The sequence below is a fragment of the Maylandia zebra genome, linkage group LG14, assembly GCF_041146795.1.
Source record: "Maylandia zebra isolate NMK-2024a linkage group LG14, Mzebra_GT3a, whole genome shotgun sequence".
Classification (NCBI taxonomy): domain Eukaryota; kingdom Metazoa; phylum Chordata; class Actinopteri; order Cichliformes; family Cichlidae; genus Maylandia; species Maylandia zebra.
In genome coordinates this window covers 1,328,249-1,350,103 of record NC_135180.1, presented here as the reverse complement: position 1 = coordinate 1,350,103, position 21,855 = coordinate 1,328,249, and the positions used below count along the sequence as shown (strand labels likewise).

The window sequence follows — 21,855 nt, the reverse complement described above, 5'->3', positions numbered from 1 at the left end:
GTGTGTCCCTGTGAAGTCACATGTACATCCATCAGACGTCTAAGCCGTGGCATTGAATGTCCCGTGGAAGCCATAGGGGATGTTGACAGGTACCACCGCCCTGCCCAGCTCCTCGAATGTCTTGGCATCTAACACCAGAAAGAATGTACTCTTGTCCTGGAGAGAACAGACATGGGTAAAGAAATACTTGGTGTACAAGACAGTGTAGAAAACACAATGGCACGATGTCCAAGCTCGTGCTCAGCCATGTTTTACATTTGTATGAGGAAACTGTATCTATAAAGAGTACCCCGTCCAAAATGGCTGAGCCTGACTAACCTCGTCTGGAGTGATGACCACAGACATGATGACACCATCATCCTCCTCTGTAGCATTAGGAGAGGGAACAAAGACCGGCTCAGATGGATACTGACCAGGATGTTCCCACACCTGTGAGGGAACATTTACACACAATATCACATTCATGATGATAAAAGAAAAATCACAATAACAATGCTATCTCAATACCTGTGGGACAGTCCTCTCTAACTTTGTTTACTGTTTGTTAACTCCATATTACCCACAATTTTTATGGATTGTCTTCAGTCATATACTAGTTATATACCAGGGGTCCCCTGAGGCATGGTATATAACTAAGGCCTGTTGTTTTTCAATACAACATTATATAATTTCACAATGACACAAAAAGTTACTACATATACATACAGTAATATACTACACTAGATTTCTATATTACCAAGGCTGACATCAGCATAAAACACTTTAATATACCCTTTCCCCTTTGGGGTGAGTTGCGCTCTCTGTGAATGAACTAAAATAGAAACAATTATATCTGTTTCTATCTGGAAACTGTTGATTTCAGTTGTGGGGGTTAATTTGTTCCACAGATTGGAAATGCGAGCTCTCTTTTCTTTGCTCCAATAAAACAACGTGCCTCAGCGGAGTTGTACAAGTTGAACTTCAAGCCGATTGTGGCCTCAATCAAGAATGACCTCAATAGGTGGTTTGACCTCCCCCTGTCTTGGACGGGTAGAATAAGTTTAATTAAGATGAATGTGCTACCCAGAATATTATACCCCATTCAAATGTTGCCTCTCAGGATCAACAGAAAAACATTCATAGAGATTGAGGGATGTCTTTCTAAATTCATATGGCGTGGGAAGAAATCTAGACTAAAGATACAGATTTTACAACTGCCCACGGATGAGGGGGGTCAGGCACTGCCTAACTTTTTATATTACTACTGGGCTTGTCATGCACAAATAATCTCAGGGTGGTTACATTCCTTCCTTCACCGGGGCGAACCATCGGTAGATGCCTGGTGTTGTGACCCTCTCTCACCTCTTAGTCTCTTATCCACTGGCCTGGCGGACCTCCCTCTTGGTGTCAGAACTAATTCCGTCTTGATGCCCACTTTAAAGGTTTGGCGTAATATTACTGCCCACGTCGGAAGAAGAGGTTTCTCTAGTGCACTGCAGCCTCTAACTAGGAATAAAGCTTTCCCCCCGGGTATTGGCATTAATATATTTGATGATTGGTATTCTAAAAGTATAAGATTTATTTGTGATCTGTTCGAAAGGGGTAGTTTTATGGCCTTTAATCAAGTTCAAGTTAAGTATAATTTACCACAGAAACACTTCTTTGGATTCCTGCAAGTAAGGCATTATGTGAACTCCCTTAAATTTCCAGCCAATCAACCAGTTTTGAACCCTGTTGAAAGCTTTCTTCTCAAAGTTAACGAGGAAATGACTACAAAAAAGAAATTTATTTCTCTTTGTTATGGGAAATTGTTGTCTTTGAACTTTATAACCACTGATAAGGCCAGGGTTCGGTGGGAAACCGACCTCGAAGCTCAGGTTGGTGCGGAAGCATGGTCCAAAACTTTCAGATCTGCCATGAAATTGTTTCCCTGTAACAGACTAAAGGAAAGCCAGTACAGAATCTTACATAGACTACAGCGTACGCCGGAGTTCCTAAATAAAATTCACCCTCAGATCTCTGCTCTTTGTGTGAAGTGCAATACGGCTGTAGGGACCTATTACCACTGCATATGGCAATGTCCTTTGATTACTAGATTTTGGAAGAATATTGCTATAGAGCTTTGCTCTATTTTCCACCGAACGATCCCACTGAACCCTATGCTGTTCGTTCTGGGTCTATCTATAGAAGGGCTCTCTCTGTCATCTGTACAGATGCTTTTGTTAAGTAAACTTTTACATTTGGCGAGGCGATGTGTACTGTTTCAATGGATTCAGAGACGGCCCCCTACTGTTACACAGTGGTACAGAGAACTGCTCAGGGTGCTGCCGATGGAGCGCCTCAGTGCCATCATAAAGGGCAATTGTAATGCATTCTGTAGCATATGGCAGCCTCTGCTTGATCACCTACCTCATGACCTTACTGTGCTATTACATAAAGGGGACTCGCAGTTTGTTTTTAAACACACTGATTAATGTCTGTGTTTTCCCCCCCCCCTTTTTTTTTTTTTTTTTTTTTATTTATTGTTTCCCTTGACTTCGAATGTGAAACGCTTTACATATTTTGTCCCAGGCGTGTGTACTGGTAACTCATATACCTGCATTTGCTTTGTTTTTTTTTTTTTTGTTTTTTTGTGCTTGGCTGTGCTGACTTGTTGCTGTTCGTGTTGTTCTGACAAAATCAATAAATCATCGTTTCCAAAAAAAAACAAAAAAAAAAAACAACGTGCCTTCATGCGTTTTCCGTGGAGATCCATCTTAATCAGCGTGTCCCCTACAAGGTGTCTAAAGCCACAGCCATAGAAGTAGCGGTAGGGATGGGTGTTGAATTTGTGATAGTTGATCTGAGGAAACTCCAGACCTCCGTATTCATGGAGATCCTCCCCATGCAGGTCCTCATGAGTACAGAACACCTGCACAGGTTTAAAAAAACAAAAAAAGCAACACAGGTAATCACTGAGATTCAGGTAGTGAAAGTGCTACATGTTGACATTTTAATAGCAAAGTCCAATTAAGCGTTTATATAGAAGAGACTGTAGACTGTAAAATCCTGTTTTTGCGGGATATTTACAATAAAAAACTGAAACTATAAGAATGGGAGTAGTAACATGTTGATACATGTATGTTAATCATGCTGTTTGCCCTACCTTGTTCTTGGCAATTCTTACAGAAGTAGCTATGCTGTTCGGCAGGGTAATCAAGTTCTGGTTATAGGGTGTGTCAGGGCCCACATTGAGAGGCAGCACAAATCGCCGGGGGAAGGCTCTACTCAAGGTGTTGTACACCTGACGAGGAAGATCTTGTTAACTTCAACAATAGGGCTGCCACAAACGATTATGTTGATAGTCGACTAGTCACCGATTATTTTTGCGATTAGTCGACTAATCAGATCATCATCCATTGGATGTACAGCATACAGCTTATTGCACCAGCAGCATCTGCTCTTATAACTATCATTAGCTTACAGCTTGAAGTGTTTAAGGTATGTGCTAACTAAAAATAAAGACAAGATGATAGTCTATTAAATTTTAATGAAATTTGCAGATTGTTTCAGTGAAGCTTAATAAACTCAGCCGTCTGCTCCTTGCTATCTAAAATATAACAGGACACCGGAGTATATACTCCAGCATCTCACACTTCTGATAATCAGCTGTCTGCTTGACGTTTATTCAGCTGTGTAAAAACTATAACTTTAATCTCAGCCAAACCGATTTACTCAGCAACAAGAAAAATACTGAAAAAAGCCAAACAACATTTTTAAGTTATTTAAGTGACTTGTGTTTGTTTAACCTGAGTAGCGAAAGACCGCGGTGGGTTTGAAAACGATTTGCCGGGAGTCCGGTGTTCTCACGGCTCTAGTGAGCCTTGCCCCCAGCTAGCTATCGAGCTAGTGGGTAACAGACGTCTCCGAAAACGTCGGAGCGCTTTTGAAAATATGTGGTGTCTTGATAAACTGAGCAGATATTTGAGGTTTACACAGCTACATTCTCGCCTGAAAATATGTTAAACGTTTATTTTGTGACCCAGAAAGAATAATACGAGTAACATTAAAACTAACTAGCTGCTGCCATTGTTGGAAACTGAGCAGGGCCGCGATGGGTCGCGCTATGAATTCTGGAACAGTTTCTTCTTCTTTGGGGTTTTACGGCAGCTGGCATCCTTGTACATGCAGTGCTGCCATCTTCTGTTTCAGTCCGTTATTACACTCTTAAATCCTACTAATTCGTGACTAGTCCGACTAATCGTGGCAGCCCTATTCAACAAGCAATCTTTTCTTCAGATAAACCAAAAACAGCATAATCATTTTCCATAAACTGCACAGGAAAGTTAGTAATGAGCTTTACTTAACTAACTTACCTCATCAAGAGCTTCTCCAGACTTACGCATGTTCTGGATGTTGTAGCTTGTGATTGCCTGGCCATCATCTGATGCACACAAATCTATGATCAAGAATCCATCCTCCTCATATGCATTGATCTGATGGAAGGTTGATAGTGGCTTTGCAAGATACTTGAGGGAGCTTACCTGAAACACAAAAACAACAATGGAAATGCACTGTGGCACTGTTTACATTCATTGATTACATAATAGTTCATATTAAAATAATTTTACTTAATATTTAAATTAATCTGAGTTTTTTCACCTTTCTAATGGTTCCAAAACACAGCATAGGAAAAAAAAAAAAAAGTAACAAACCATCTTAAGTTACTAAATGTTCAAATGGAAATCGTCACTTGAAACTTTAGCATTTGCAACATTTATGGAAAGCAGATATCATCTCTAATAGTCATAACGAGAGGTTTCACATCACAGGTCTTCACACAAGTTTCCAACCCACTACACCCATGGTGTCACAGCTCTCACAACCAAAGAAAGCAACGGATACACTTAACCAAAGCTGAACTACTTAACTCTAAACACAGTGAAACACAGGAAAAAACAACATAGCTAACATTTTATCTAACATTCACAAGCGTAGCTACTGTAAAGGTCAATCAGGAACTAATATTACAGGCTAGAGCAGAGCACCAGGTGTCAGGTGGAAATTGGCATTCCTTTTGCAAGTTTCACTCATACTACAATGTAGGGCTGGACAACTATGGCCAAAACTAGTATCACAATTATTATGATCAGTATTCAGATCTCAGTCATTAGTTACGATTATTCATTGATTTTTAATGACAAAAACAATAAAGTTGTGTTTTTACGTCTTCACATTTCTACGAATCTTTGTGTCCAAAGATATCTTTATTTTTAGTATATCTCTTGAAGAAAAATTATGACACTAATCACCTTTACATTGTGCTACATTACTGCAAATTATTCTTTATGAATGAACCTTTATGGAAAAATGTGTTTATTCACTTGGCCTTAGTGCGTCTCCTAAAAGCTAAGTATAAAGTCTTTCACTAAATTCCTCAGCTGTGACATTTTCCCTGCGATATGTTGCAGTTTTTTCACTTCAGAAAAATATATGTAGTAGGTAGGGGGTGACATTTTTTTGTCCAGTGTGTTGTTTGGTGTTTTCAGTACGTCTTTGTGAGCTGGATGAATCTGCTTGCATGATTTCGGAAGATTGACACTAGCAACCACTGCATTGTCTTTCTTGGGGTTAATGCATTAATTGCACCATCCCATTGCACTCACACCCATCGCGAAGAAGTGCTTCGAGAGGCTCGTCATGAGGCACATTAAGAGCCGGCTGCTACCCACACTGGACCCACAGCAGTTCCCCTATCGCCCCAACTGGTCAACAGATGACGCCATCGCCACCACCCTACGTCTTGCCCTCACCCACCTGGACAATAAAGACATGTATGTACGAATGCTGTTCATAGATTTCAGTTTAGCATTTAACACACTCATTCCTTAGCAACTGATTGTTAAACTGAGCCTGCTGGGCCAGAACACCTTCCTCCGTGGCTGGATCCTGGACTTTCTGACGGAGAGACCTCAGACAGTCCGGATCGGTAACAGCACTTCTAACACAACCACACTGAGCACTGGAGTCCCTCAGGGCTGTGAGCTCAGCCCACTGCTGTTCACTCTGCTGACTTATGACTGTGCAGCGATGCACAGTTTGAACCACATCATCAAGTTCACTGATGACATGACTATGGTGGGTTTCATGCGCAAGAACGACGAGTCAATGTACAGAGAGGTGGTACAAGAACTAACAGACTGGTGTAGAGTCAACAACTTGTCTCTGAACGTAGACAAAACAAAGGATATGATTGTTGACTTCAGGAGATCACTGTCCACTTAACATCAATGGATCCTCTGTGGAGGTCATCAAGAGCACCAAATTCCTTGGTGTCCACCTGGCAGAGAGCCTCTCTTGGTCCCTCAACACCAGCTCCATAACTAAGAAGGCCCAACAGCCTCTCTACTTCCTGCGGAAGTTGAGAAAAGCCCATCTCCCACCAGCCATTCTCACCACCACCTACAGGAGGACTATTGGGAGCATCCTGAGGAGCTGCATCACTGTCTGGTATGGTAACTGCACCCTATGGATCACAGTACCTTACAACGGATAGTGAGAACAGCTAAGAAGATCATCGAAGCCTCCTCTTCCCTCCATCACAGACACTTGTTGCACCCACCAGCATTGTGGATGACCCCACACAACCCTCTCACACACTCTTCACCTCTGGCAAGAGGTACCGGAGCATTTTGGTAACAGAGCATAACAGAGCATAAAACACAGGAAAAACACAAAGGAGATTTTCCTGGCCTGTGTTTTTATAGCAGATAACCACCTTAAAAAATTTCTGCAGTAGAACGAAAACAGAAGAAAACCATGAATCAACATATAAACATTAGCTGATGCTGCTGAAGTGAAGCAGAGCAAAGTTAGAGGTTTTATTAGAGACACAGCCAAGTGTTTTGCAGTTTTGCATAATTTAAAAAAGTTAAAATTTCTTCAGTATTGAACAGCAGAAATTAGACTTTGTTCTCGGAAGTCAGTTAAATTAAAAACAAAAACAAAGACACAGCGGCCAACAGCGCTGTACATAACGGTAGATTGGTGTGTGGTAAAGCAAGCGAATAATGCAGAAAAGAGGGTTTTTATTCTCGAAGTACAGAGAGAGACAGAGAGCTCTGCAGGAAGTGATTTTACTGTGGTGGAAGCAAAACAGCAAAAGTCAGAGAGAATTCATGACGATGTTTATGTGAAGCGAAATGTGAGGCTTAGTTTGGATCTTCTTTTGCTACTGGTTCAGTCAAATTTGTTTGGAGAGAGACAAAGCCTACAGCTTCAAGCAGAATCGAGCGCAAAAAAAGATGTAAACACAAAGCGTGGACCTGCCAATGAATCAGAATCTGTGAGCTGTTGGCTTTTTCACCCGAGTGCTCGTACACGGACACGCCGTCAGGGCTGAAAGCCGACAGCTCACTGATTCTGATCCGCGGGTCCACGCTTTGTGTTTACGTCTTTGTGCAGAATCAGTGTACCTGCTCTCATTTACTGTTTAAGCTGTTTGGTGGTTGTCGAAATTTTGTAAGGTTCAACCTGAGATTCTGGCATTTCGGGTAAAATAAATTTATATTTAAAAATCGATTTATGATTTTAATGAATCGATATCACATTATTAACCTCCTAGGACCTGGTGTCCACATATGTGGACATCGCATTTTGGGTTGTCTAGACCAAAATACTGAATTTTGCTCTACAAGGGCCTGATATCCACTTACAAGGACATTATACTGCCACTGTTCCATCAAAATTTAAAACGAATATCCTCATACGTGGCTCTCATTTTTCTTAGGAACAAAAATCTGGTAAAAAAAAAATCTGGTGATTCTTTGTTTTTACATTCATCGGGCTCCAATATGCCCAATTATCAAAGAGAAATTAAAAATGCAAAGGGTGGAAGAGTTTGGGTCTTAGGAGGTTAAAGCTAGAATCAATTAAAATCGGAAAATCGATAATCAAAACCTACCCCTAGTTCCAACATTGGTTTTATGCAGACAGATGGGGCTGTAAGTAATCCAGAAAAGTTGGAACACCTGTGGGAATTATTAGCACCAGCTTTCAAGGCTTGATCAACCTCCATTGCTGCAGATCAGCTTTAAATCAAATGCAGGACCACTCAGACCGCTGCTTTTGAGTCCAGCCAGTCCTCACAGACCCTGCTTTTCCGGCTTCACCACATCCCAGAAGATGCTGTGAAGCAGCCCCAGGTCACTGTCATAAGGTTTCCACCCGCAGACCGGCCAAACTGAGCTAGCAAATCAAGAACTGCACTCAGATGTGTCACTTCCGCCAACCACTCAGCTATCCTAGACAGTTCTCAGCTATACTAGATAGCGTATCCTCACAATATGACTTCATCTGCCACCAGGCTGTCATCATTCGAGGCCTCCCCTGGCTATTAACCACCAGTCTTAAACACAACTGGAAGTGAGCTCTCTGTTCCTTCTGACCTCCACCATATTTGCCATTGCCGCCACCTTTGAAAGTCCGCCCAAGCTTCTCTGGCCAATTGTAAACATACATCCTGCCAACTAGGTCAAAAGATGTGGTTGTCCGCTAACAGCATTCCATTATGTACTGAATCAAAAAAGGTTCTCTCCAAATTTCATTTGTCCCATGATCACTCTTGTTTCTGTTTACCTAAATTTTCCCAGAAATATGAAGATTCATAATGTCTGAGGTCCACGAACCAGCTGCTCCTGGAGATTCTGTTATCCAGGTTTATAACCAGAGGCAATAGAGCCTGTGGTGGCTCCTAATCTTTCAATAACTTACCTTTTCACACTGGAGCTGTCCAGTCTCTCAATCATTTTAAAACACTTTGAAAACCCATTTGTTCTTGCTTGCTTTTAGGTTTAGTTGAACAGAATACTGTGATTTTCATGCAATTAATTCTCTTTTCGTTTGGCTCTCAGCGAAGGCGGTCGCACTTTTTCTCCTCTCCTCTCCCTTATCTTCCCTGTTTAGCTCCTCATGTCCTTGTCTTGTCTCGTGTTTTTTATTACTTTTCCCTGGAACATTCTCTCTCTGTCTGTTCTCTAAAACCTAAAAGAATTATGGATTGGATCAACTGGTCCCTAAATGCAATTGACACCCCTTTCTCAACGAGAAGTCTGGGCTTGGGTGAGCCTGAGTGCTGAAGCTATCTACCTATTCGGAACCATGGTAACAGGGTTCTGGCGGATCGGAGCTGGCTTGGCCCTGACTTATCGAAGAATTAAGAAAGCAGAACCGGCTGTTCAAACCCCCACGAGGCTGCCCGCTGGGATTGGAACGATGGGAGAGGCGTGAGTTTCTCAAAATGGGCTCATTGAGTCAGCACGGATAAGATCTTGGAGAGGCTACGGCTGCTGTGAATACTCAGAATAAGATCTCTGACTGCAGACTGGATACATCTCGGAAGGGCTCGCTCGGAATAAGATCTCTGGGCACAAATTGGATGACATCTTGGGGAGGCACACTGCCGTGAGTTCTCAGAAATCGGCTCCTTGAGCACAAGAAATGACAACATCACAGAACGCAATATGGCGAAGCTCACAGCTCTCCAACGGGAGATTGAGAGACCAGTGTTGGACTGTAGAACTGCTTTGAAATTCATGAGCTGTTCGCACTGAAGTAAAAAGCACCATCACTTCATGCATTTTAACGTTTTCTGTTAAACCAGTAGCTACAAAATCCTTCATTTCTCTTTCTAATGAATCCCACCAAAAGTGAGAACTGAGTAAGGAAATTGTTCTACTCAAGCCGGGATAACATGAGAACTTGGACATGTGACTCCAATGGAGCACCGTGGTGCAGGGGGAGGCAGGGACGAACTGCCTCCTGGGAGGTCTTGCCCCGTGTCGGATGGTGTCTTTGATTCCCCAGGCCACCAACCTTACAGGAACCAAGCTGGATACTGGCACGCTCTGGGGAATTGATGCTGGTGGCAAACTGGTGAGGGAGAGAGCATTAGGCTTGATGTTCCTTGGCCCTGGGTGGTAGGAGATGGAGAAGGTAAAGCATGCAAAGAATAAATCTCAGCAGGCCTGCTGGACGTTTAACCTTTTTATCTGTTCTGAGATATCTTAAATTCTTATAAGCCCAGTTCATGAATAGTGCTCTGCCCCCTCTAGCAAGTGTCGCTATTCCTCCAAGGCTAACTTAACAGCCAGAGATTCCCGGTCATCAACATCAGTTTCTCTCAGCAGGACAGAGTCTGTGAGAAAAGAATGCACAAGGCTGGAGCTTGCCCTGGGGACCTGAACGCTGCTAAAGCACGACTGTCACACCACTCCCTGATAACAACTGTGTTGAGTCTGTTCCTTCCCATTCCATGCAAGGCCACCTGGGTTGGCTGGTAGACTGTTTACTTAGCCTAGCAGGGCGAAGGACACTGTCTCAGCTGAACTATGAACACGCACACACATACACTTACACTGATAAGCACACACTCATCCCCCTCTCTTTCCAAACGCCTTCGATGTTTGTTTCCTGCGGGGGAACACGGTGGGTCTATGTGCCGCGCTGGAATGGTAGCGCTGTACAGGGCGACTGCTGTGTTCGCTTCGGATTACTCCTCACCCCCCACCCAATCCTATGGCTTGTCATGTCTTTCACAAAGTTGTGCTGTGGACATATATGTGCTTTTTTTGTGCAGAGGAGTTTTTTTTGTTTCCTGTTCTCATGCTGTCCTACCATGGAAGCACAGCATGAGTAGAGGTCTCTTTTTTTCCTCTTGTAGTTTCCCACTGTAGTGTACATTTCAGTGTTTTTCTGTAACGCTACCGATCTCTGACCTGTATCCCCATGTAATGTCTGTGTTGTGTGTGTGCGTAAGCTCGGGGGGGTGTCCCATTTCACTGGAGGGCAACCTGCATGTGGCGAATAAAGCTTTGATTGATTAATAAAACAAGTAAATAAAACTTTAGATTTTTTGTTTATATTTATTGTTAATTTAGCAAGTGTTTTTATACAGTGTATATTTTATATAACTTGCACAGCACTTTGGTCAATAGAGGTTGTTTCAAAATGTGGTATATAAATAAACTTTGACTTGAATTGATGTTCATGTTTCCCATATCAAACCTGTCCACACCCGTCCATTGGGAACCAGTATCATCGCCGTAAATTTGTAAAACTTTAGTTGTAATATTTTCACTGTAAATTAATTTACTGTTATATTTTAAGAGTTTCGGTCTTTTAGGTTTTAGTTTCCACTTAAATTCTGCTGTTGGGGCTCTGTGACACCATATGGGCACTGGAGTTAGATTTGTTTGCACTGACTAACAAGTGCCCGAATACATATGGAGCATTTCTTAAATAAATAATATAGCCTAGAATAACGTATTCAGAAAAACTTTAGGCTTCTGTTTGGTGGGGGAAATTATATTTCTTTGGTGTTACTCACCACTTAAAAGCACTTGAGTGTCTTTATGAATTACACCCATGCAATTTATAGGTGCAGCTTAATGTTGTTTGAAAATTTTTTTTATTTTTTATTTTTATTTTTTTGACATTTTTTAAACTTTTATTTAACTTTTTTTCCCCAACAAATATAAGACTGGTTCACATCCAAAATAATAACACTACACAGCACTAGAATATTACAACATTATGTCCATAACTGTTGTCCTCTAGGATCCAGTTTATAGGTTACTCCCAGTGCTTCCAGTGGTCTCTTCCATTTGTCCACAAAAATTCGGGAGCTCCCATCAATATAATGTCCCATCCTGATCAGAGTCATAACTTCAATGATGAGCGACTTCCATAGAGAAATTGAGGGAGGCTCAGCCCCCACCCATCTCAACATAATGCTTTTCCTGGCCAACATTAACAGTGACTGAATTACATGCTCATGTTGTACCAGTGAGACAGGAATATATCCCAATATACACATTAATGGGTTTTCTGTCACCTGATGACCAATGGCTGTACTAATATTGGCGCAGACCTCTTTCCAAAATGACTGAATAATAGCACATTCCCACAAGCAGTGGAATCTAGTGCCCACTCTGACCTTACACTTGAGACAGTTTGGAGATATTCCCATATTATACTTACTATAAATATATGGAGAAATATACACATTGTGCAAAATTTTGTACTGCAGTTCTTTAAATCGGTTACAAACAGAGATTTTGGATGGAAGGAGCAAGATTTTGTCCCATGCCTGTATATCTATTTGACATTTAAGCAGCGTCCCCCAAGATTTTCTCAACCATGCCAGTTTATCCACGATTAGGGCATAAATCTCGGAATAAAACTTTGATACAAAATGTTTATGCTCCCTATTATCCAGAAAAAATTTCTCCAACCGAAAAGAGGCAGTTGAGATTCGTAATGTTTTAGCATTTTTTAACACATAATTTCTCAATTGCAAATACTTATAAAACTCAGTCTTTGACATAGAATACTGGGACTTCAAGGATTCAAATGATTTAAACTCACCATGTTTAAAGAGGTCATAAAACCTCTTTACACCTACTTTATGCCATCCCACAAAGCTTGACCCTATGTTTTGTGGCAGAAGGTCTGGATTATTTATAAACGTTGACAAGATATTAAACGGAAGACTACTGTTAAAATTTTTTCTCCGTTTTCCCCACGTCCACATAGCATTATATATCAGTGGGTTATGCTTTATTACGTGAGGTAAGTCATTTAGACGTTTCCCTAAGAAGTTAACAGGTGAGGATGGTTTACATAATACTTCCTCAATATTTAGCCATGGCAGATCAGAATGTTCATGTATCCAGGAAGAAAGAATCCTCGCTTGTATTGAGAGGACATAATTTTCTATGTTTGGCACTCCCCACCCGCCCAGATCTTTCAGTAACTGTAGTGTCTCCAATTTAATTTTGGGTTTTCTTCCTGCCCAAAAGAAATACACCATAGCCTTGTTAATTACTTTAATATCTTCTGATTTCAAGATTGCAAACAACATGCCTGTGGGATATAATATTTTCGGTAGGATTACCATTTTAATGAGATTTATTCTTCCCAAAAATGATATCGGAAGTGATCTCCATCTTGTCAGCATCTCCCGAAGATCTTGAACCATTCCATTAATATTTTCTCTATATAAGTGTCCAACATTTGGTGTAACTTTAACTCCCAAATATACAAAACCTGATGGTGCCCAATGAAAGGGTTTAACATATAAAGGTTCATTATCCCCTCCACTACACAAAGTCATTATAACAGATTTATCAAAATTTACTTTGTATCCAGATATAAGACCAAAATCCTTGATGCACCTAATAAGAACGGGTAAAGAGTTAACCGGGTCAGTCAGTGTCAGAAGAATATCGTCTGCATAAAGCAGAATTTTATGTTGTCTATCCCCAATTTTAACTCCAAGAACAGCTATCAATGTTATATTAGCCTGGTACATAGATTCTGGGAGTTTCGATTCTTCAAATGCTTTATTAAAAACCCTTAATAATAAACTATTTAACTTCATTTTCATTACCTTAAAAAATTCTACTGGGAAACCATCTGCCCCAGGACATTTCCCTGACTGGAGTGCAGATATAGCTTTATCCACCTCTATCATTGTTATGGGTGACTCCAGCAGGCTTACCTGATCTTCAGAAAGCTGAGGGAATACTAAGTCGTTTAGGAAGAAGCCTGAGTTAAGCCTTGTTATGTCCATCTCAGATTGATATAGGTTTGTATAGAATTCTCTGAAGCACTCATTAATCTGACGGTTTCCTACTTGTCTTTCACCATTCACATCCACAATAGCTGTGATAAAGGAACTTGATGGAGTATTCCTTGCAAGACGAGCCAGAAAGCGGTTAGGCTTACTAGCTGATTCAAAAAGCCGTTGTCTGGCAAGAAGGACATCTCTTTCAGCCTTTCGCATTATCAAATTACGCAAAGATGTCCTGGCAATATTAAGCTCACTTAATGTTTCAGCTGATTTTGTTACATAGTATTGTTTCTCCAGCTTTTTGATATTATTCTCGATCTCTAACTGCCTTATTAATCGTTGCTTCCTTTTATGACTTGTGTATGAAATAATCATCCCTCTCATGTAAGCCTTATAGCTATCCCATAAAGTTCTCGTGTCTATCTCCTCTTTATCATTTATTTCTAAGAATACTGTTGTTTGCTCTGTTATGAAATGTATAAATTTCTCATCCAAAAGAGACAGTGTGCTCATCTTCCAAGACCTAGAGCGCTCAATATGTCTCATGGGTTGAATGGTTAAGACAACAGGAGCATGGTCAGAGAGACCTATATGACCAATATTTACCTGCTGAACTAACTGACTGATACACTTGGACATAAAAATATAATCTATACGAGATGCTGACAAGTGAGGGTTAGAATGGAAAGTGTACTCCTTAGATAGTGGATTATAGTGTCGCCAGACATCTATAAGGTCAAGCTCATTTATAATTTGCCAAAGGGCTTTGGAGTTTTTGGTCAAGATAGATTGTGGGGGAAATTTATCCATTTTAGGGCATAAAACACAGTTAAAGTCACCCGCTAATATTATATTAGCACAGTCCATGTCCACTAATTGACTAAATAATACCGTATAAAATTCGCCATCCTGTGCATTCGGCGCATATATATTACCTAGGAGAACAGTTTCCCCATGCAACATCCCTTTAACCAATATATATCTTCCTTCATTGTCCTTGTGAGTGGCTATAACGTTGAAGGGAAGATTTTTGTGTATAAGGGTAATAACCCCCCTTTGATTTGTGGAGTAGGATGAGAAAAAAATTTGACCAACCCATTCTCTACAGTATTTTCTGTGTTCATCATCTGTCAAATGGGTTTCTTGCAAAAAAGCAATGTGAGTCAAATCTTTCTTCAGAGAATTTAAAATGGACTTTTTTTTCACCACATTGTTGGACCCTTTAACATTCCAAGTACTTATCTTAACTGACATATAGGAAAAGTAATGTATATATTGTGCTGTTTACATATTTAACCAAATCTACATTTAACCAGTCTGAGCCTATTAACCAAAATAATTGAGCATAAAACAAGAACACTGGTTCCCAGCAAAACCTGAACACAAAGCCTGGAAGCCTCAACCCTCCCCAACACAAATAACACAAAATAACAAAAAATAAATTACACATCTAGATGTACCCTACTCTAAAGTACAGCTGTGGGGGGCCACAAACGCGTAACATCCCTGCACTGGAGTCTATGTCAAAAATCAAAGTCTCTATACCTTAGCTCATTATCAATACTATAATGCTGTAAGCCTCGAGTTTGTAACTTACGTTATAATGACGCTGTCGTGCACCAACAGTTTATTTAGGTCTTGGCAATTTGCTCACATAGTCCTTGACGTCCTGGGTGGTCGCGAGGGAGATGCTGGTGCCATCGGGGTTAAATATTTTAATGATGGCTGGATAAAGGAAGGAATATTTGATCCCCGCCTCTCGGAGAGCTTTACGCGCATTCGCCGACTCCTTTCTCTTTCGAGCCACCTCGGCGGAGAAATCCTGATAGAAGGATACTTTTCCTGCCTCTGTGTTTACGGTACCTTTAGCCCTGGCAGCCTGGAGAATCCTCTGTGTATCGGTGTAGTAATGAAGCCGGACCAGTACTGCACGCGGTCCCTCCGTGCCGGTAAGCCTCATAGGTGGTCCAGTGCGATGGGCTCTGTCGACTGTAATGGCACCCTGTTGAAGGCCCAGGACTTCTGGTATCCATTTTTTAAAAAACTCCACTGGTGCTCTACCCTCCGCGCCTTCCTTTAACCCGACAATCCTCATGTTCTGCCGCCAGCTCTGATTCTCAAAGCTTTCCAGACGCTCCATGGCCTTCTTAAGCTGGGTCTCGAGAGCGGCAATACGTGGCTCATTTGTAGCCGTGACATCTTCCAAGTCCGAGACCCGCTGCTCCACTGTTTCCATTCTTTCTATCAGATTGTCAAATTTCTCAGTGAGCTCGTTTATTGGCTTTATGACTTCGGATATCTTGATATCCATATACTTAGATATGTTAGAAGTCACCTTGTCCACAATCACGTCATCCCGCAGTGTACTTAGTGCATCCTCAGCGTCGCACATGGTCTTCTTTTCGGGGCAATTGCTAGCTACCAGGTCACTGCTAGCTTTTGCTTTGACTCCACGTTTGCTCATTTCTCTCTTTTTGCTTGATCCAGGGTGTGCGAAAAACTCGTCTAGAGACATTATATAGATATTTGAGGCAACTTGTTGGCAAAAATGAGCTAAAATACCAATATTTTACAGCTGTCCAGTGCAGAGCTCATAAACTCACGTCTGCTCAGCTCGACGCATCACGTGACCCCCGCCTTGTTTGAAAATTTTATACTCCATCTTCTTGCTAAATATGGAATCTATATTGGTATTTATTCAATTTGAGCACTCAAAATACTTTTTATGTACAGTGGGGCAAAAAAGTATTTAGTCAGCCACCAATTGTGCAAGTTCCCCCACTTAAAATGATGACAGAGGTCAGTAATTTGCACCAGAGGTACACTTCAACTGTGAGAGACAGAATGTGAAAAAAAAATCCATCAATCCACATGGTAGGATTTGTAAAGAATTTATTCGTAAATTAGGGTGGAAAATAAGTATTTGGTCACCTCAAACAAGGAAAATCTCTGGCTCTCACAGACCTGTAACGTCTTCTGTAAGAAGCTTTTCTGTCCTCCACTCGTTACCTGTATGAATGGCACCTGTTTGAACTCATCATCTGTATAAAAGACACCTGTCCACAGCCTCAAACAGTCAGACTCCAAACTCCGCCATGGCCAAGACCAAAGAGCTTTCGAAGGACACCAGGAAAAGTATTGTAGACCTGCACCAGACTGGGAAGAGTGAATCTACAATAGGCAAGCAGCTTGGTGTGAAAAAATCAACTGTGGGAGCAATCATCAGAAAATGGAAGACATACAAGACCACTGATAATCTCCCTCGATCTGGGGCTCCACGCAAGATCTCATCCCGTGGGGTCAAAATGATCATGAGAACGGTGAGCAAAGATCCCAGAACCACATGGGGGGACCTGGTGAATGACCTGCAGAGAGCTGGGACCAAAGTAACAAAGGTCACCATCAGTAACACACTACAATGGCAGGGAATCAAATCCCGCAGTGCCAGACGTGTTCCGCTGCTGAAGCCAGTGCATGTCCAGGCCCGTCTGAAGTTTGCCAGAGAGCACATGGATGATACAGCAGAGGATTGGGAGAATGTCATGTGGTCAGATGAAACCAAAGTAGAACTTTTTGGTATAAACTCAACTCGTTGTGTTTGGAGGAAGAAGAATACTGAGTTGCATCCCAAGAACACCATACCTACTGTGAAGCATGGGGGTGGAAACATCATGCTATGGGGCTGTTTTTCTGCCAAGGGGACAGGACGACCGATCCGTGTTAAGGACAGAATGAATGGGGCCATGTATCGTGAGATTTTGAGCCAAAACCTCCTTCCATCAGTGAGAACTTTGAAGATGAAACGAGGCTGGGTCTTCCAACATGACAATGATCCAAAACACACCGCCCGGGCAACAAAGGAGTGGCTCCGTAAGAAGCATTTGAAAGTCCTGGAGTGGCCTAGCCAGTCTCCAGACCTCAACCCCATAGAAAATCTGTGGCGGGAGTTGAAAGTCCGTGTTGCTCGGCGACAGCCCCAAAACATCACTGCTCTCGAGAAGATCTGCATGGAGGAATGGGCCAAAATACCAGCTACTGTGTGTGCAAACCTGGTAAAGACCTATAGTAAACGTTTGACCTCTGTTATTGCCAACAAAGGTTATGTTACAAAGTATTGAGTTGTATTTTTGTTATTGACCAAATACTTATTTTCCACCCTGATTTACGAATAAATTCTTTACGAATCCTACCATGTGGATTCATGGATTTTTTTTTTTTCACATTCTGTCTCTCACAGTTGAAGTGTACCTCTGGTGCAAATTACTGACCTCTGTCATCATTTTAGGTGGGGGAACTTGCACAATCGGTGGCTGACTAAATACTTTTTTGCCCCACTGTACGTTCACACAGAGCTGTAGTCTATTGACCAAGTGCTTTGTGGAACATTTAAGCCATACTCTGAGTGGGGCAAATTCAAGGGCAACTTCTGATCAGTGCATGGGATTATGATGTATGTGAATACATGGGTTTACAGAGTTGGTTACAGAATGGCAAAAAGCAGTAAAGAAACTCTGTTAGAGTTAGTCCTACCTTCCCAGTGTGTTTGTGGATCAGATGGAAGATTGTGTTGAGTTTGGGGTCCCAGAATAAGCCATCACTGATACTTTTTCTTCGTAGCTTGCCTGTCATAATCTTCAGCAGGTCCAGCTTGATGGGCTGTTCAATGAACACCACGTAGTTCTCAGACATTGCTATAACGAAATGAGAAGTTTCTATTTATGATTCTTTGCAGCGGGACTCAGCTCCAGTAAGACTATAGGACTATAAGAAAACCAATGATTTAAATCATTTTCATTCCATGCATCAACTCAGAGTACCACTCCATTGTGATACCTGTGCTTTTTTTATTCCCAAATTCAAGATGTGCATGCTTTACTGCATGAGACTTTTTGCTCACCAAAGCTGTGATAGTATGAAGGTTTGGTCTTGTCCACTGAAGGAATCGAGCACAGCACTGTGGCTCCCTCCAGGGTTTCATCTTCTGTTTTCTTGGTTGGTGGCACTTGGATAATGTTGTAGTATGATCCTGTCATGCCAGATACTGTTAGATCTTTGATCCGTAACCTGTAGTGTGGAAATGGATCTGATGTTTCTTAAATACCTTTCGAGGTGTAGGAATTTCCCATGTTGTATGTCGTACCATCAGGCTCAGTATGAGGGTGTGCTGTGGCTCCATTCACAGCAATGAATTTGCTCCAGTCCACCTAATAGAAACAAATGCAATGGCACAAAAGGTTTGCAGTTTTTATTGCTTCTATACCTACTTTTACAGTTTGATACATGTGCCACTAAAACTTAAGCTGCACGTATATCATTACACTCATGGTACCTTTTCAGTCTCCAGTGTGTCAGGGTCCACCTTGTGCATGATGTTGGTTTCTGTACTGACATAATAGTCACCTTTGTAGGTCACAAAACTCATGTTGGCATTGTCTGTGGGCTCTAGAGGGAAAGAAAGCTTTGAATTACTTATTCTATAGCAAGTGCATCAACAGGCTGCTTTGTCTTCAAGATACTCACTGTGTGATTCAAATCTTGACAGGAAGCGCTGGAAGACATTTTTACAGGGGTCCGGCATGGTTACAGTCCCAAACTCAGATATAGCAATGCGGTTGTGCTCCTTGTTGGTCTGGTAGCTGTCGCTGGATAGGAAGCGGCTTTTGTAAGTCACTTGCCCATTTGATATTTTGAACTGGTGCATGAGAGCCATGCCATCAACCCAGTGGTTAAATCTGGAGAGAAATAGATGCAATGCAGAGGGGAGTGAGCTTCATGATGTCTGAAGCGAATGGATAAACACACAAAGACGCAGCACTCACTTGTGGTTTCCGATCTCAAACTTTCCGGGCCCATTTCTCAGGAAGTTTCCTTTGATCCATTCTGGGATTGTACCAACGATCTGGGTGCTGATGGGCCTGGGGGTGTCCTCCACTGAGCTCACAATCTTCTCGATAGAAGGCAGACCGCGTACATTTGTGTAATGATTGATGTTCTTCACAGACTTAGATTTTTTGAGTGCTGTTGGAAAAAAACATAATCAGAAAGGACATTGTTATAATTTAAGTAAAATAATGTTAGTGTGTGCAGCTAGTAGCATTTAATGTTTACCTGAAGTATTGTTTTTCTGATGTTTGACAGTATCCATGGCTGTGGTTAAGCCTTCTGTAGCTTAGTCTCTCTTCTGAGATGCTGCTGGTTCGTACGCTGACTCCTGATTTTATACTGTCCTTCTGACACGTACCATAGAAACAGCAAAAGAGGATGCAGTCAGACATTTCATGCTTGTTTAACTCTGTGCAAAACAGAAGCAAATGGCAATCAAAAATGTAAGCAGTAACAGATGATCACTTTATCTGACTGGAAAAAACAGCAAATAACCATGTCCAGTCTTTCAAATCATTCCTTTGACTCTTTTAGTTAAGCTTAATATGCATGGTTATATATAGCATGGTGAAACCAGATGAACTTGGATGAGTGGCTTAGAGGGATGATTTTTTTTAAACTGATGCACATAATCAATCTGCATATAAAAATATTTTCTTTCTAAAAGGGGTCTTTTACATTTGGGTTTTTCTTAAGCACAAAAACAAAGAGCGTCTGTTGTGTTCTTGTCACGTATCATGTTTCACTAATGTACTCAAAAGAATCAGCCATGAACAGGATGACTCTGCTTTTTCTGGTTTCAGTAAGGACACTGTGAGTGTCACTGATGGAAGTTCATTTAGTTCCTCACAAAGCTAGCAGACTTGTAGGTTTCCTGTATTCTGACACCTGATATTAAATGCATTCTCTTTTCTTAAATTTGCTGTTAATCAGCTTTAAGTTTTACATTTGAAGATGATGTTTTTAAAGTTTCAATGTAGAAAACCTACTGTACTGCAGTAGGTACTGCACCTGTAGCTCCTTACTAGGAGGAAAACATATTAACCAACATCAATCCACATTTTCCTTTCAGTTCAGTGAACTTCACTTATAGGTCATCAAAACCTTATCTGAAGATGTCTGTACCCCTTGTAGAGGTTTAATACCTGTACATGAACCGTTAATCCCACAAATCACAGTAAAAAGCCATGGGAAAATTATCATGGAAAAATCATGGTTTAACGTGAAACCAGGGATTCCAGGTTTCATGTTAAACCTGGAATCCCTCCTTTTGACACATGGTCTCTCCCATGAGTCAACTCATCAGAACTAGGAGAATAACAAAAAGGAAAAGGTTAGTTAGATCATTTCTCAGATAACATCAGGGCTTCTCCTCCGGAGTAACTTCACTCCAGCCCAGTAAACCCTGTGTTAGAGAATAAAATTAGTATTAATGTCATGTTTAGTGGGTCTAACTCTTCGCTCCACCTGGAGCCTGCATCCACACCACAATTACCTAGAAACCAAAATCAGTGAGTAAATACAAACTTCACACTTGCAAACAACTGTAGGGTCATAGGAGTAATAAGGCATCCAACACCACATGCACACGTGTGCCATGTGCAGTTTATTTCCCAAAATCATTAGAAACACTACTGTTGCCATAATTTGCCCAAATCATGGATCATCCCATGTTTTTATTTAAAACTACTGTAACCAGTGACTTTTCATAGGTAATGTCACTCACTTGTTTTTCACACTGTGAGTTCAACTGTGATATGATAATGGGCCCAACACTAAGATGTTCTGTGTTCACTGCACATCCTGCTTCATCTTCGCTCATGTCTGTGCCGAATCCTCCACAAAGACCCTCAGAGAAAAAAACATTAGCAGTGGAGCTGCAGATAAAAACAATTCTTATCGCTTTTGAAATGGATTGAATTGCTACAATCCTTTTAAACACAGGACTTACCATCTAATATGGTCAGTGTCCTAGGTAGGTGAATTTCCTCAGAAGCCCGTTGTAATCTAAAGAAGCTCACCTTGTATTTGCTCTCATTAAAGTATTTTATAGCACTTTTACTTCCAATCTTGCAGGCCTGCTTTTAAATCATCAACACACAAAATATCACCCCAGAGGGATGATACCTGGCAGGTTTTTTCCTAAGTGCACTGTTACAAAAACAAACATATTAGGCCTTGTTCAGGACATGTCTAAATATATATAAACCTGTATTTCTCTTACAAAAAGAAAACAACCCAAACCTAACTGGCAGAATCAGCCTGGTACTAAAACAAAACCCCAAAATCTGCCTGAAAAATCACAGGAAATGTCTTACTTTGAGGTGAAACAACATGCTGTAGGGGTTAGAACCTGCCATGAAGTGCCGCAGTCACTGCTT

The 21,855-nt window shown here is 41.3% G+C and overlaps 1 protein-coding gene across 1 annotated transcript; it reads right to left on the bottom strand.

Annotated features, from left to right (window-relative positions):
- Nucleotides 1-13: 13 nt before the first annotated feature.
- Nucleotides 14-21,855, bottom strand: LOC101485762 (carotenoid-cleaving dioxygenase, mitochondrial). Its single transcript, XM_014407703.3, has 13 exons — nt 21,793-21,855; nt 19,700-19,821; nt 19,411-19,609; nt 19,112-19,323; nt 18,921-19,033; nt 18,693-18,795; nt 18,489-18,617; nt 18,122-18,282; nt 4,335-4,502; nt 3,125-3,262; nt 2,708-2,890; nt 319-429; nt 14-156 (listed from the first exon to the last, which is right to left on the bottom strand). Exons 2-13 carry the CDS (start codon nt 19,734-19,736, stop codon nt 40-42), a joined length of 1,671 nt encoding a protein of 556 aa, XP_014263189.3. The 5' UTR covers nt 19,737-19,821; nt 21,793-21,855; the 3' UTR covers nt 14-39.